This window comes from Equus quagga, chromosome 7, assembly GCF_021613505.1.
Source record: "Equus quagga isolate Etosha38 chromosome 7, UCLA_HA_Equagga_1.0, whole genome shotgun sequence".
NCBI lineage: Eukaryota > Metazoa > Chordata > Mammalia > Perissodactyla > Equidae > Equus > Equus quagga.
Genome location: NC_060273.1, coordinates 9712373 through 9727308, shown reverse-complemented (window position 1 = coordinate 9727308; position 14936 = coordinate 9712373). Strand labels below are relative to the sequence as shown.

Sequence of the window (14936 nt, the reverse complement as noted above, 5' to 3'; positions counted from 1 at the left end):
GCAGTAGGCGAGGGGCCTTCTCTGTGGAAGCTGTCGCTCCATACTAATTACTGGGCAGGTCGGTGTAACGTATCGTATAATAATTGTTAAGCAAGCCTTATAAACGCACTTCACTTTAGTCCTGCTGAGTCTCAGTGGAACAAAGTTAAATACTTTAAAAGACTTAGATGTCAGACTATTTTACGTTAAAAAATTAATGGGTAGGCAACCTAGGGAACGGGAGAAAAATAACTGTATATCATAAATCTGATAGGGGGTAATGTCCAGATTATATCAAGAACTTCTGCAGGTCAACAACAACAAAATAAACAACCCAACTGAAAAACGAGCAAAGGACTTAAATAGACATTCACCAAAGACGTGCAGATGGCCAACAAGCATGTGAAAAGATGTCAACATCACTAATCATTAGGGAAATGCAAATCAAAATCACAATGACATAACACTTCACACCCATCAGGATGAGAACTATCCAAAAAACAGAAAGTAGCAAATGTTGGCAGGGATGTGGAGAAGTTGAAACCCTTGTGTACCGTGGACGAGAATATAAATTGCACAGCTGCTGTGGAAAACATAATGGCATTTCCTCAAAAAGATTTTACAAATTAAAAATAGAATAATCATATGATTTAGCACTTCCACTTCTGGGTAAATACCCAAAAGAACTGAAAGCAGACCTTGAAGAACCAATGTTCATAGCAGCATTACTCGCAGTAGCTAAAGCATGCAAACAACCTATAGTGTCCATTGATGGATGAATGGATAAACAAAATGCGGTACATACATACAATGGAATATTACAGTCATGTTGCTTAACGATGGGGATGTGTTCTGAGAAATGTGTGGTTAGGCAATTTCGTCGCTGTGCGAACATCATAGAGTGTACTTACACAAACCCAGATGGTATAGCCTACTGCAGACCTGGGCTCTGGTACTAATCATATGTGACCACCATGGTATATGACCACCATCGTTGACCAAGATGTCGTTATGTGGCGCATGACTGTATTTAGCTTAAAAAGGAAGGAAATTTCTGACAGACTGCAACATGGATAAACCTTGACGGTGTTATGCTAAGTGAAATATGCCAGTCACAAAAAGACAAATAATGTATGATTCCACTTATATGAAGTACTTAGAGTAGGCAAAATCCTTAATACCTTTTATAAACTAAGAGAATTTGTTGGTCTCAACTTTAATATTTGATAACTATAGATTAATTTAAAGACTAGACTAAATATTATGTTTAGCCATAAAAGGCTATATTTGGGGAGAGCAATTGTTATGCTGGATCATTTGGGCAAAAAGTAGTAAACAGTACTTGTTTAGTTTGTATATGGTGGAACTGCTAGTTTCTATCTCTTTATCCTGATACATAAGGAATTTAGCTAACAAGTATGGCTCTATTTCAGTTCTCGGAATAAATTTTAACAGACAGGTATCAAGGTATAAGATCTCACTAGATCTCAGCAAGCGACAGTTTGTAGACTTCTGGTGTGGAATGTGATTGTTGATGCTCAACTGTTTATCTACCATCAGGAGATAATTCATATTTTTAAAACGCATACTCCAAAACAAAACAAAATAACAGCCTTCAAAACAAAGTGAACTGTCTCCAAGGGCAGAAATGGAGTAAAATAAGGGAGTACTTGTGGGTTTTTTTTTTTTTTTTGTAGTGAAGAAGACTGGCCCTGAGCTAACATCTGTTGCCAATCTTCCCCCCCCTTTTTTTTCCCTGCCCAAAGCTCCAGTACATAGTTGTGTGTCCTACTTGTAGGTCATTCTAGTTCTTCTGTGTGGGATGCTGCCACAGCATGGCTTGTGCATAGGTCCACATCTAAGATCTGAACCAGTGAACCCCAGACCGCCGAAACAGAGTGTGCGAACTTAACCACTTGGCCAGGGGGCCCGCCCAGTGGGTATTGCTGTTAACAATGGGCTATTTTTCCCCATCTGTGTGCTCTTTTGAAAAAAATTATTGTGGTAAGATAGGTAAAATTTACCATCAGTGACATGGTACATTCAGAATACTGTGCAGTCATCACCAGTATCTAGTTTGAGAACATTTTCATCACCCCCAAAAGGAAACTCCCCGTTAAACAGTCAGTATGCTTTTAAAGCTTAATTGTTCAAATAAATTTGAGAAGTATACTCTTCAGATACGTGGGGATTGATAGGTAATAGAAGCTATGTCTGTTAAATCCTAGAATTTAATAATAATAAAAATCACATCCATAAAATAAAAATAAAAATGTGAGATTTAATATTTTAATTTTGAAACAGTAAAAAAGGCAAATGCTAGTTTATACTATATTATTCCATGTGGAAATTATTAGGATGTGATATTAAAAAGACAAATTAGTATTTTAATTGACTGTACCTCTAGGATTTGATTTTCATTAAGTTCATGTCATACAAATAAAGTTTTATTTTCAACTAAGTATTTTGGCTAATCCGCAACCACAGAAAAATGTGGCTTGCGAGTCTTCAGTGAGCAGTCAGATCACTGTATGTTCTGTAATGCAGTGTATGTGTCAGAAAACCACTAGTCTTGGTTTCTTTTTAAGCACAACGTGGAAGTTCTTGGAATCCTTTCCGACGATGTAGAAACTGATTCTGTAGCCCCGGGTGAAAACCTCAAAATCAGACTGAAAGGAATTGAAGAGGAGGAGATTCTTCCAGGATTCATACTTTGTGATCCTAATAATCTTTGTCATTCTGGACGCACATTTGATGCCCAGGTAAACAGTTATTGTAGTTGTCTGAGTGATCTTTAGTGTCTGAATGAAATTGGAATTTAAATGCCCTTTGTCCTGATTTTTGGTGGCATGCCCTTGTGTACAGAAGGGGAACTGAAATACAATAAATCACATATGTATCAAAACCACCGTGATGTCTGTGTCTCACACGTGAGGTCTTCAAGATGGTATAGGTTCTAACTGGGTAGGCAGTATTCTTTGTAAGTTCCTTTGTATTTCTGATCTCCTCTTGGTAATGTATCACATTGTGCTCCAAGTGTCTTTCACCTTAAGTGGAACACATTTGCCTTGGAAGTCATGGTTTGTCTGCTCATTTAGAACAAGTAACTTTCCAGACAGGAAGACACACACAATTTCTCCACGTTAATAGCTACCTGAACTCCCCAGGAGAATGACACGGTAAATGCCTGGTGTAGCTCACCGAACTTTTGAGTTCTGTCACAAGGTCTGACGACTAATCGAGTTAGATTTTGACACCAGATACCAGGTTGTTTACTTTCACTGGATCTTGGATATGGAGAAATGGATGAAACCCTAAGATCACATCTGGGGGGATGGGGGCGGGGGAAAGCATGTGAGCAGCAATGATTCACTTCCTTCCTTGGGGAGTACAGAGGAAAGGCTTCCCAGAGAAGAAAGCTGCCTGCTGTGTTTGTAAAGTTTGAGCACTTGCCAAGATCAGGGTACAGATCTCAAAGTTCATGCTTGGAGGTCAGGCGACCTAACCCATCACTTCTGACATGACAATAACAAGTTGGTGTCCTGCTGAGATGGTGAGGTACAATTCTTGTGGTACTATGTAGCACTTTAGAACATTCCGTTCTTTTCTACTCTAGGATAAACATGTGACTTTTTCCTTGGCAGATAGTGATTATAGAGCACAAATCCATCATCTGCCCAGGCTATAACGCGGTGCTGCACATTCACACCTGTATTGAGGAAGTCGAAATAACAGTGAGTTTCAAGATAATTGGGGTTTTTGTTTGTGTTTTCAGACCATTTCATCTCGGTAATTTCTAGTTGGCACAGTGATGTACTCTTATTTGCAATCCTGTTAAAGATTCTTTTATTTGGCATTATTCTGATCTCACCTTTTTTTCTTGGCTAGGCCTTAATCTGCTTGGTAGACAAAAAATCAGGAGAAAAAAGTAAGACTCGGCCCCGTTTTGTGAAACAAGATCAAGTATGCATTGCTCGCTTAAGGACAGCGGGAACCATCTGCCTTGAGACCTTTAAAGACTTCCCTCAGATGGGTCGTTTTACCTTACGAGATGAGGGTAAGCCTTTAAATTGATGTCTAGTAGTCGATCTAAGATGCTTAGCTTTGGGGATCTTCATCTGAGTACAGTGCACATTCACAGAAAACGTGGAAAGGGGTTCTATGATATACCCACATCATAAGTACTTTATGAGCTGAATGAATGCAACAGCAGACAGAACTGACCATGCGTGTTAGCAGTAAGGCTCCAGATGAAGAATCTTAATTTTGATATTTTGCAAGTAATGGGGTTTGAGTCATTTTATGTACTAAATAAGACATTTTTATGATGAAATCCTTTGTAATATGTGTGATTAAAGCCCATCTTGAAGGGCTTAATCCTGTAGGACAAGTTTTTGCTAAGCAAGCCTCTGAAGTAGACATCTTGTCATTTTTGTGGTCAGGAGAAATCGTTTTAAAATCAATTATGATAAACATTCACTACGCTGACATTGGGCGGGATAAAAGAGATACATAGATTGATAGTCTTCTAACACCTAATTTTTTCAGAGGTTTACTATTCATGTTCTTGTGTGTATGCATTCATTTCTGCCTGCCTCTGAGTGAATTGGAACACCTGTCATTTCCTATCTCGTGTCCATGAAATTCTTCGGTATCATGAAAACAAAATGACTTTTATTAAACATTTCTCTGTGGATTGTTAATATTTCTAACTTAGATAACTATTTTAAGAATGTGGAAAACTTATATAAAACTTTGTGGTTCAGTTGAAATATAGGAACCTGATAAAATCAGGCAGACAGAAGAAATTCATGTAGCAGAAATTTTTAACCCCAGAATTATTTTTTCCTAAAGAGAAGATTGGCTTTTACGTTTTCACAGGACCTAATGGGTTTTGTAGCTCTTATAATAGGACAACTGAGCCTTTTCTAACAGCTTTATTGAGATAATTTACAGACTAGGAAACTGACCTGTATTAATTGTACAATTCAGTGAATTTTAGTGTGTTCACAGAGTCGTACAGTCATACCACATTCTAACGTAGAACATCTAAGAAGAAACCCTTAGACCCGTTTACAGTCACCTCCTGTTTCTACCCCCAGCCCTAGGCAACCACGGTCTACCTTTTCTATTTGCTTTTTTTGGACATGCCATATAAACAGATTCATACAATTTTTGGCCTTGAGTGTCTGGCTATTTCAGCATGTTTCTGAGTTTCAACCGTGTTGTATCACGTATTGTATGTACTGCATTCCTTTCTATTGCAAATAGTAATTGCATTGTGTGGATATTCCACAGTTTACTTGTCCAAGCATAGGTTTTTGATATAGGAAATCCTGTCTTTTCACCTCCCCCCAGAAGACCCACTTGTTAAGACTACCTAATCAGAAATCATGCCTTTAGTGGTAAAGCCAGTTGATCAGTAATTTACATTGTAAAAATATTTTTATGATTGAAATTAACAAGCTTTAATACCTTACATAGCCTTGCTGTTAACTACTGAAAAGGTTGCTTTTGTTTTGTTTTGTTTTAACTTTATTTCTAGGTAAGACCATTGCAATTGGAAAAGTTCTGAAACTGGTTCCAGAGAAAGACTAAGCATTTTCTTGATGACCCTGCACAATACTGTGAGGAAAATTGACTGCAAAAGCCTACTTCACACCGCCTTCTCTTATTTTCTGCCCATTGACAAACCTCTCCCTGTATTTTGCAAAGACAAAATTCACAGCAAAAGTCCACATTATGTCAGCTTTCTCATATTGAGAGCTCTGCTATGCCACTGTTGAATTTTTCCTGAGATTTTTTTCTTCCCCTCTCAAACTCGGCTTCCCTGGACAGATTTGGCAATAGCTTTGTAAGTGATGTGGACATAATTGCCTACAATAATGAAAACCTACAGGAATTTTTTTATTTTTCATTTTCCCCTTAGGTATACTTAGTCTTTTTTTTCCCCCAGGCAGATCATTCTGAGTGTGCGAGTGTGTGTGCACATGTTACAAAACAACTACCATGTTAATAAAATATTCAATTTGAAACCCTTTTCGGTATTTGAATTGCTTTTGAATAATGTTTTTTATCTGGATGTAACATTGTTGCATTAGCTTTTTAACTTTCCCAAGTAATTGAATACATTTTATTACTTGGACTTTTCTAAACTCTCCCTATCCACTACTTTAAATGAGGCATTTACAAACAAACAATGTTCCAGTTTGTATTAAGGGACAGAGTCAGTGTGGCCCCTCTTCTAGCGGTTAATGCATACATACATCAAACACCTTTCTGCAGCTGCGGCACTGCTGTATGAGGTCTATCAGTTATTTTCCGCCAATTTATATTTTAACGTGATTTCTTAAACGCAGTAAGTTGTTTTAAAATCAAAGAACAGCATACTGTAGTTTTTATCAGTAAAGCATAATGAAATTGTACCCCTTCAGAAAATTCCATTAACTTGTTAAATTAGTGGAACTCACAATAAAGTAAGCATGTTGAGACCTGGCAAAAACGCCTCCTTTAGTCTTTATAAGAGCTGCATGCATCTAGTATGAAAAGCGTACCCATTGCAAGTGCCCGTTCTACAAATTACTCCGTTTACTGTTCGTATCAGTTATTTTAAAGGTTGGATGACCCTTGCTGGGTAAAGCTGAAGTTCATCCAGCAACTAAATGAACACGTATTTACAACCATCGGAATCTGCACAGACTAACGTTAACGGTGATGCGTAGATCAAGCACAGTAGAAGTTTTTCTCAATTATTTGAAATTGACTGTTTTCTTAAATATAAAGCTGAATTTGCTGAAGTGTGTTTTGGATGAACCACAGTATAGCATTGTGGTGTTTTTTAGATTGAAGGCTGACTTTCTGCTATAAGTGTCATGACTTTGAAATTGTTAATAAGTGGGAAACGGAAGAGAGAATTTCTGGGTTTATTGGAAGCCTCCCCCATTGATTTTGAGTGCTGCCATTTATCGAAGACTTGGCCTCTTGCAGATTGTGGTTTCTCTCTAAATAAGATACTTTGTATATTTAATGACAAGGCCCTTCCCTGTAATCTTCCTTCTCAGAAAAGAAAAGCCTAGTCAGACTGTATTTCCAGTTAAAAAACATACAACTTAATCTAATCCTGTTTTCTTAATTATAGAATTCCCATCCATGTCGTGAATGAGGCTACATTTAGGACAGAGCAAAGTTATGTCCTGCAGCTTCCTATAACTATCCTCCTGGGTATTAAATTGCTTGAAATTTAAATAAATTTGATGATGTCTGCAAACCTCTGGGCTTTTATTTTTCTGGGAAATATGGGGGCTTTAATCAGTACGTAACAACTCTTCTGTACTTCCAAGTTACTAAGAACAAAATACTAGCAATTGCCTGGATTTAAGGAATCTTTAAGAGTCACTGAAATTATTTCCAAAGATAGATTTCCATTTTTAAATTGAACACATTTTTTAAGAACCACTTATGTTTGCTATTAAAACATGCACACTTTTAGAATATTATGTGCTTGTTGCCAAGACACTTAAGCAAAAGGACAGAGAGGAATCAATGGTGAAGGGCTTCCCTCTGAAAAACAAAAGGTAATAAATATAAATCTAATTATGAAATAAAAATTCATTGGATTCTTGCACATTTGTGCAGATAATTAATTATTTAAAAGAAACCTCGTTCAATTAGCCAGCACCAGGCGTTTTGTGGGCTTTGAGGTTGTTTGGCCGAGGAGGTAAAATGGCTGAAGTCAACCGGCCGTGTTCGGAGATGCTGGACCTTTAGAAAGCAAGACAGAGTCCCATGCTGTCATTTTGTCTTTTGCAGGTGCAAGTGTGTTTTTTTTTGGTTGACATTGCAAAAATAGGGTAATTGACTGCAGATTTAGAATGTTACAGACCTAAACATTTTTTCTCTATCTTTAGCATAGATGTGTTTTAGAATCATAATTTTCTTTGCATCTTTTTATATTAATGATGTTCTTTACACAGCTTTTGTGCTAGATTATTTAATTATAGTTTTTTAAATTAATGAACCAAGTTTGAGAAGAAAGCTATCATTGAAGTCAACATCTAAGTAACTGCCATTTAAACCCTTATTTCTTGCTGTGGGAGAGGGGAAGATACAGTATCTATTTCTTGTTTTTAATTTGCAAAAAGGACTTAGCCAGTGAAAATTTATGTAAAATCAGACCAAAAGAGTTGGACTGTGTATTGCCATGAAATTAAGTGACAAGTAGTAAACTATTCTAGAATAATTAAGCCCATGTATATTTGTTTTGAATTGAAAGTCTTGAACTATGTGATGCCTGAATGTACAAACTTTGTAAATTGTCAGAGTACAGATTGCTCGCTGTGACAGGTCCTCCTGCCTCGTGCGCTAGTTGCGTAAGCTCCAGGAACTGCTTGTACGGCACGGATGGACTTGGACCGTGATGCAGCTGAGCCGTCACTGGCACCCTCTCTGCTGAGGGCTGCAGAGGTCTCAGGCCAGAGTGTCAGCCAGATCCAGGTGTGTAAGCCAAGGAAAAGGTGGACTATGGTCAAACACTGCTTCCCTGAGGAGCTTGTGACAGAACTCGGCTGAAGTCGCTGGCACTCTTCAGGAACACTAGTGATGCCTGTCATGACTCCACGGCCTTTGATTATCTTTCCCCCCGACAGTGCGCCAGCACCTTTCCTCACGGGCCTGGACTGCCGCTTCGGGGAGGACAGCCTCACTGCTTTGCGGAGGGACTGACGGGAGTTGAAGGACAGTTTTTATTCCAGCTCTTAAGATGAGGCAACTTTCAACCTTTAGAAACCCTTTGTGAAAATTCTGGTTACAGCACTGTAGTCTGGTTGTAGGATGACTAAATGTTATGTTCAGTGTTGGCCTACCTTATTAGAATAAACTGTGCCATGAATCCTCTCACAGACATGCAAGGTAGACAGCAGTCAACAGAATTTAGGGGACGATTTTGTGTCTCCAAATAATATGGCTTAAATTTCCTCCAGCTAATTTTTCAGTGATTTTAGCAGATGTCATCTAATATATTCATGATCTTGTTTCTTTCTTTAGAGATCTTGCCATGGCAACAACTTGTTAAATAAATGTAATTACACATGCACAACACAAAAGACTTAGTGGGTTTACATTTAGCGGTCAGTTGTATTAGATTTCATAGTAAATGGAATAGGAAGTATTTGTTTTCCTGTAGTAGTTCAGTGGATTCCATTGGAACCAGTTTACTGCCAGAATTCAGATAGAGTAGATCTGGTTCACCTTGTGATGGTGTTGGCTCCAGGATATTTTTGTCTTTCAGTGTCCTAGAACACGCGTCTTCCCTTCAGTAACTGCGCTCTCACGTACCTCTAATCCTGTGCTTCCTGGAAACGGTAACATGCCAGCCAGATTGTTTACTAAGGAGTGTTCAGAGGGCCTGGCGGTGCGGGTGTGGACGGCCAAAGCTTCATGCTCGCCAACATAAGGGAAAAGCAGACAGGCACCAGGTCTGATTAGGCGGGATTTCTTAAGCAACCCTTTGAATGGTAATTGTCCTTTCTGCCTTGTCACACATGCCACTGTGCCCTTTAAAGTTTAACATGGCAACCTCAGGTTTGTGGACAGCAAAGGCAGAGTGACATCTTGTGCTTCCTGAGGCTCCCGTCTGCCCAGCACACTAGCTTAGTGCTTCAGATGTCAGCCCAAGTCCCTGCTGCCTCCTCTCCTGCCCGGGAGGAGGGCTGGTGCTGGGCGGGGCCCGCACTCCTCAGGTGACCGAGCACGCGCAGCAGTGGATGGTGGGCCGACCCGCAAGCTCTGCACTTCAAGGACTCACCCTGGGCTCAGAGAGTGACGCACCTCTTCGTTAACTAGTCTCTTCTGTTTGTACGAAAGGAAATGTGGATCTCTCTGAGGCCAGGATTTAGTGGCTATTTTCACTAGACGGCAGGTTAATACCTAGCTCTCATTTTTAAAAAAGAATAAAGGGAACTGATTAGGTTTGCTGGGTCTTTTAATCTAATTCCAAAGCAAGGCAGAATGCTCGAGGTAGGAATAATGGGAATCCAAGGTAAAGAACCCTTTTTCTTATGATTTGTAGCTACCTACTGTGCCTGACTTGGTGCCTGTGTGAGGATTAAGCCCTTAGTCTGCTCTTGCAATTATTCAAATGACTGGTTAAAAAAATTTGCTTTTGTAATAACAATAAAAATTGTCATCTTCCCTTTTGAAGGATTTGTCTGTCTGTTTATAAACACCTGTATTATATCCACACCCTGAGTGTATCTGGCTGTCTTCTGTGCAGTCCTCTGTATCAAGTACTGGAACCATCTACCAGCAGATTTGTTGGATGGACCTATTAAGCTCCGTCTCGTAAGCAATTTACAAACACGTCTGCTTGCATATGGTACGCAGGGCCTTTGCACAGTGTATACGCCTGAATCTTAACACAGCAAAGCAACTCTATAGTAAGACGCTTCATAATAAATCTAGCGCAGTATGTGGTCTTAGGGGAACAGCTGGGGAAGCATCAATGACTGTCAGAACTACGAACCTCTACAGTCAGGATTTTTAAAAATGAGCAAGAGACCAAGAGTACTTACCCTTCTTTACTGTGCAAGGGCAAGAAGCAATTAATGATAAAACAGGGCGGTGTACACAGTGGTTAAGGGCATGGCAGCAATACGTTCCTGTGTACTCATCTTTTATTCCGTGAGTTAGGATGAGTTCTTGCTTAAACCAGCTTTAGGTGAAAGCAATCACTGCAAGGCTTTGGTAATCAGTCTCTAGTGTGGGCATCTGGCATTAGGTGAGTTTTAGCTTAAACAAAACTCACGAGCAAACAAAGCAGGGGTTCATATTATAAAAGCCGTAAATAAATGGCTTCTGACCTTTCCCAGTAATCACGTTTTCTACTCTAAATGACTAGGTCTCCAACCCTGCCCGTCAGACACGGTTCTAAACGCTGTGTTTGGGTGTCAAACCACACAGGCAGGCACTGTACTGCGGCGGGCGGAAGAAGAAGCTTACATCTTGTGGCCCAGGGAGCCAGTTTCAGAGCCACACATTCTATCAGCGCATCTTCAAGCGGAAAAGCAGCACCAATACTTGGCATGCTGCAGCTTTGTAATGAAGAGCCATGCATCTCCCAGTCGAGGGTGAACGATGGCCAAGTTACAATAAAAGAGAATCTCAGTTTTCCAGATTTAAAAGAACCTTAAAAAACAAAAAGCTAGTCTCTCTGCCCACGTGAAAAACGGGTTCTGGGAAGCATTTTTATTTAACCTCTTAAGTGACGAGGTTATCTACTTTAAGCCTTCACAGCTATTTTGATGCTATCTCTAGGAAGAATTTGAAGTCATGTCCTGTCGTGGCATCTCTGTTTCCTTATATTTAATTTGTCCTCTAAATTCCACGTTAGTCTTAGAAGTGTAATTTTACTTGTTACCTGTAAATATATCTTTCCTTTAAATTCTTTCTCAATGCTCTGTGCACCCCAATTACTTGCATGAAATATTTTTCTATGTTTTCTGCCAGAAATAAGAGATTACCAAAAACAAGGAAACAAACGTCCTGAGGCCGACAAGTACACTTTCTGTTCCCCCATTACTATTATTTGTGATACGATCCTTCTGTTCAAAATTAGGTGAAAATTTTTTCCTCTTAATGTGCATTTGGTCACATTTAATGTTAACTGCACATTTTCTTAGCTCATCTCATTGCCCATATTTGATCTCTTAAACGCCTCACTTCAATGGAAACGATGATCATACGCAAACACATGAATAAGCAGTAAAAGTAGTTAAAATATTATGATTCATATGAGCTTATTTTGTATGTTTAAGGCATTTTCACAAAAAAAAGTCCTGTTCTTTGAGTTTAGTGAAGAGGCAGGCTACTGGGAATGTAAGTCTGCTGTTAAATAGTTTAGCTACAGACGGCATAATGGAAAAGTTACATATCTAACTTGTTTTGCAGCCTTCGTTGTGTGATATTTAGGTTGAGATTTAATATGGTGATTTCACCCCTTAATTAAGCAAGAGTACAGGACTCCTAAAGGACTGTTTGCTTATAACCTACATAAGTTACTCGGGACAAAAGCAATCTCCACCATCTTCATTACTGCCCGGGCAAATACAGTAAGTTTTAGAATACGAAAGAAATTTTGAAAGAATTAGATCCTTAGGAATAATTACTATCTGTAAAGAAGTTCCAGCAGCCAGAACTTGTGTACAAAGGAGATTTTTTTATTAAGGTAAGATTTGCATACAGTGAAATGCACGGATCTTAAATTTGCAATGAGCTTGTCAAGGGTATCCAATTACGTAAACGCCTCCATCAACACACACAACGTGTCTATTGCCCCAGAAAGTTCCTTTCTGCCCCTTTCCAATCCATCCCTTCCTCCTGCCAAGGCAATCACTGCTCCTCCAGAGAGGAATTTTGCCTGTTCTTGAACTCCAAATAAATGGAATTACTATGATTCCATCAACTGTCTTCTTTCAAGCAACATGTCTTAGAGATTAATTTTCTTTATTGCCTAGTAATACTCTATTTTATGAATATCCCACTTTTTTTTATCCCTCCTTGAAGGGAGATTTAATTTTCTTTTCCAATTAGGATTCTTTGTCATTCATTGCAAATACAAACAGCCTTCTTTGAATTATCATTAGAAATGCAAATAAGGAAATAAACCAGAGAGGAAAGTTTCAGCTCGTTTCCCTTTACCTGCTTTTACAAAGCTCTTACCAAACAGAGACAGATCGTTGAGTACTCCCAAACGCGGTGAGATCCCATGAGCCCCCCTGCAGGCTGTCAGCCCTGAATGCTTTCTGCACTGTGTCCCTCTGACGTGCCATGCCAATGCTACAATGGACGCTCCCTATCACACTGGCATTGCTGGGGCGAATGCACCTGACCTGTACCCTTCTAATTAACTCTTTTAAACCTCAAGGCTAAGTCCTTTTCTTCTTTTTCTTTTTTGGTAGATTTATTTTACTGAATTATGTGCATGAATAGCTTTTAGAAGTTTTTTTATTGATCCCTTATTGATGACCTAGCAGAATACTTTACAGGAGCCACTGAACCTTCCTAATTTGAGTGAAGACGCACTTTGAACTGTCATAACTTACTTGACCAGTTACCGACCGGTACTGGTTAAAAGTCCTCCAGGAAGTCGTCAGCTGCTTCTCTTCAGTGATAAAGGAGACCAACGGTATTGGTAACCCGTGTTTTAAAAGCCTGGAAATCACTTTTAAGAACGGCCTTAATATGACATTCCTCAAGGAAGAGAACTCCTCTAAACTGAGGTTCGATTAAAAAGCTGTCTTCCTAAATCGTGTACAAGTGGGGGTTGCTGTGCACTGTGAACTGAGCAACATCATGTGCCGTGGTACCCACACAGCTGACAGGTACAGAGTTAAAGCGAAACAGCAAACGGGCTGAGAAAGTTTCTCTACTGAAAACTCCTGTATTTTCTTCTCTCCTTTCTGGTGATCTCACTGTTCTCTTGCTTCTCTTGCCTTGGGCCCTTCCAAAATTTTTCCTTTAAAAATCAGGAGCTCAGACCAATTTAGTGACTATCAGCCATTTCTTCGCTGCGTGAGTGCAGGTGCACTGCCTCCTTCCCTGCTTCAGCCGCTAAGAGGCGCGTCTCATGCTCCAGTCCATTTAATCACGGCCACATTATTCTCAGCAGAGGGCTAACCTTGTGCTGGCGTGTATGGGCCAGGCACGATGGAGATACAGGTTACCTCATTTAATGCTCTTAACGATTCCCATGGGAACTAGCTTCATTTTACAGATAAAGAAATTCAGGTTTGGGAGATTCGCTAATTTGTCCAAAGCTAATAACTAACTAGTAAATCATGGAATTGGGATTCAGACTCAGATCCTTCTGACCAAAAAGACCACGTTCTTCATACCGTCCTTACAATGTCACATTCTCTATTTGAGCAATATTGTCTCACCTCTTAATTCCATTATGTCTGGGTTAATGCTCCCTAGCAGATTTCAGTACCAGGACGAGAATCTTGAGGACACTAACACAAGATTTTTTAAATTGCTTTTACATAATCCAGCACGGATAATTGACTATGTGGCTTTTTTTGTTGTTGCTTTGCCATTTGTAACTATTCTAAATTGGTAGAGCTTTCTAAAAACGATTTCTAATAGTTTTCTAGATTTACTAGTTGATTCTAGCAAATATTTATTTTGAAGTAACTAGAATTTGAACTCCATTAGTAAGTCTAGTTTCTTAAACTTTATCTTTATACCATCCAGCAACATGTTCATACATTCTTTGCAAGTAATTGCATTATGATTATTAAATCCTTAATAAAATTATATACTACTTTGATGTAGTTAATGCCATTTTAAACAGGCACATTTTGCAACTAATAAAAATATTCAAGAAGTTCAAAGAGAAACATCTCAGTACCTTCAGAGAAGCAACTTAATAGGATTCACAGTATTCAATGAGACCTGGGCACTCAAATGTTGAAGTGAATTTAAAGTCTGTCACATAATCTACATTTACTATAAAAGGAGGGCACGCAGATCTCTGAATAAGAGAGTCAGGAGTAAAGCCGGAAGAAGGCAGGCCGGGTGTGTGCCACGTAACTAAGCCCCAGTCCTGGTCCTCAAAGAACTCACTCTAGGAGAGGAAAGGCAGGAATGAGCTGTCATTATCACAGCAGGGTAAAGCGCCAATTTTAGAGAACTCCTCCTACTGTGGCTGTCCTTTCGGTTTTTAAGGCATCTGAGTACACAGCTTTTGTCAGTCCTGCCTCCTATGCCTTGTTCTGCCCTGCTAAGCTGTAACTCACTGCTGGTAGGCATCTACGCCTGAGCTGGGTGTTATGGACTGAAAGTGAGTAAGCTGAGGCCACAGAGGTTCAATGAGCGGGGAAACCAAAAACGCTAACGAGTAATTCAATAAATGCCATATAGAGAGATGAGTAAGTGCTATTATATATGTTATTCTTGATCAT

General features: G+C 39.3%; 1 protein-coding gene across 2 annotated transcripts in view; it reads left to right on the top strand.

Moving 5' to 3' along the window:
- GSPT1 (G1 to S phase transition 1) overlaps nt 1–10176 on the top strand; it is a 34180-nt gene extending 24004 nt beyond the window's left edge. For both annotated transcript variants that reach the window (XM_046665214.1, XM_046665213.1), the window contains exons 12-15: nt 2568–2741; nt 3624–3713; nt 3868–4036; nt 5525–10176. In XM_046665214.1, the coding sequence (XP_046521170.1) occupies nt 2568–2741; nt 3624–3713; nt 3868–4036; nt 5525–5577 (486 nt within the window). In that variant the 3' untranslated portion in view covers nt 5578–10176. The remainder of the gene's footprint in view (nt 1–2567; nt 2742–3623; nt 3714–3867; nt 4037–5524) is intronic.
- The last annotated feature ends 4760 nt before the right edge of the window (nt 10177–14936 follow it).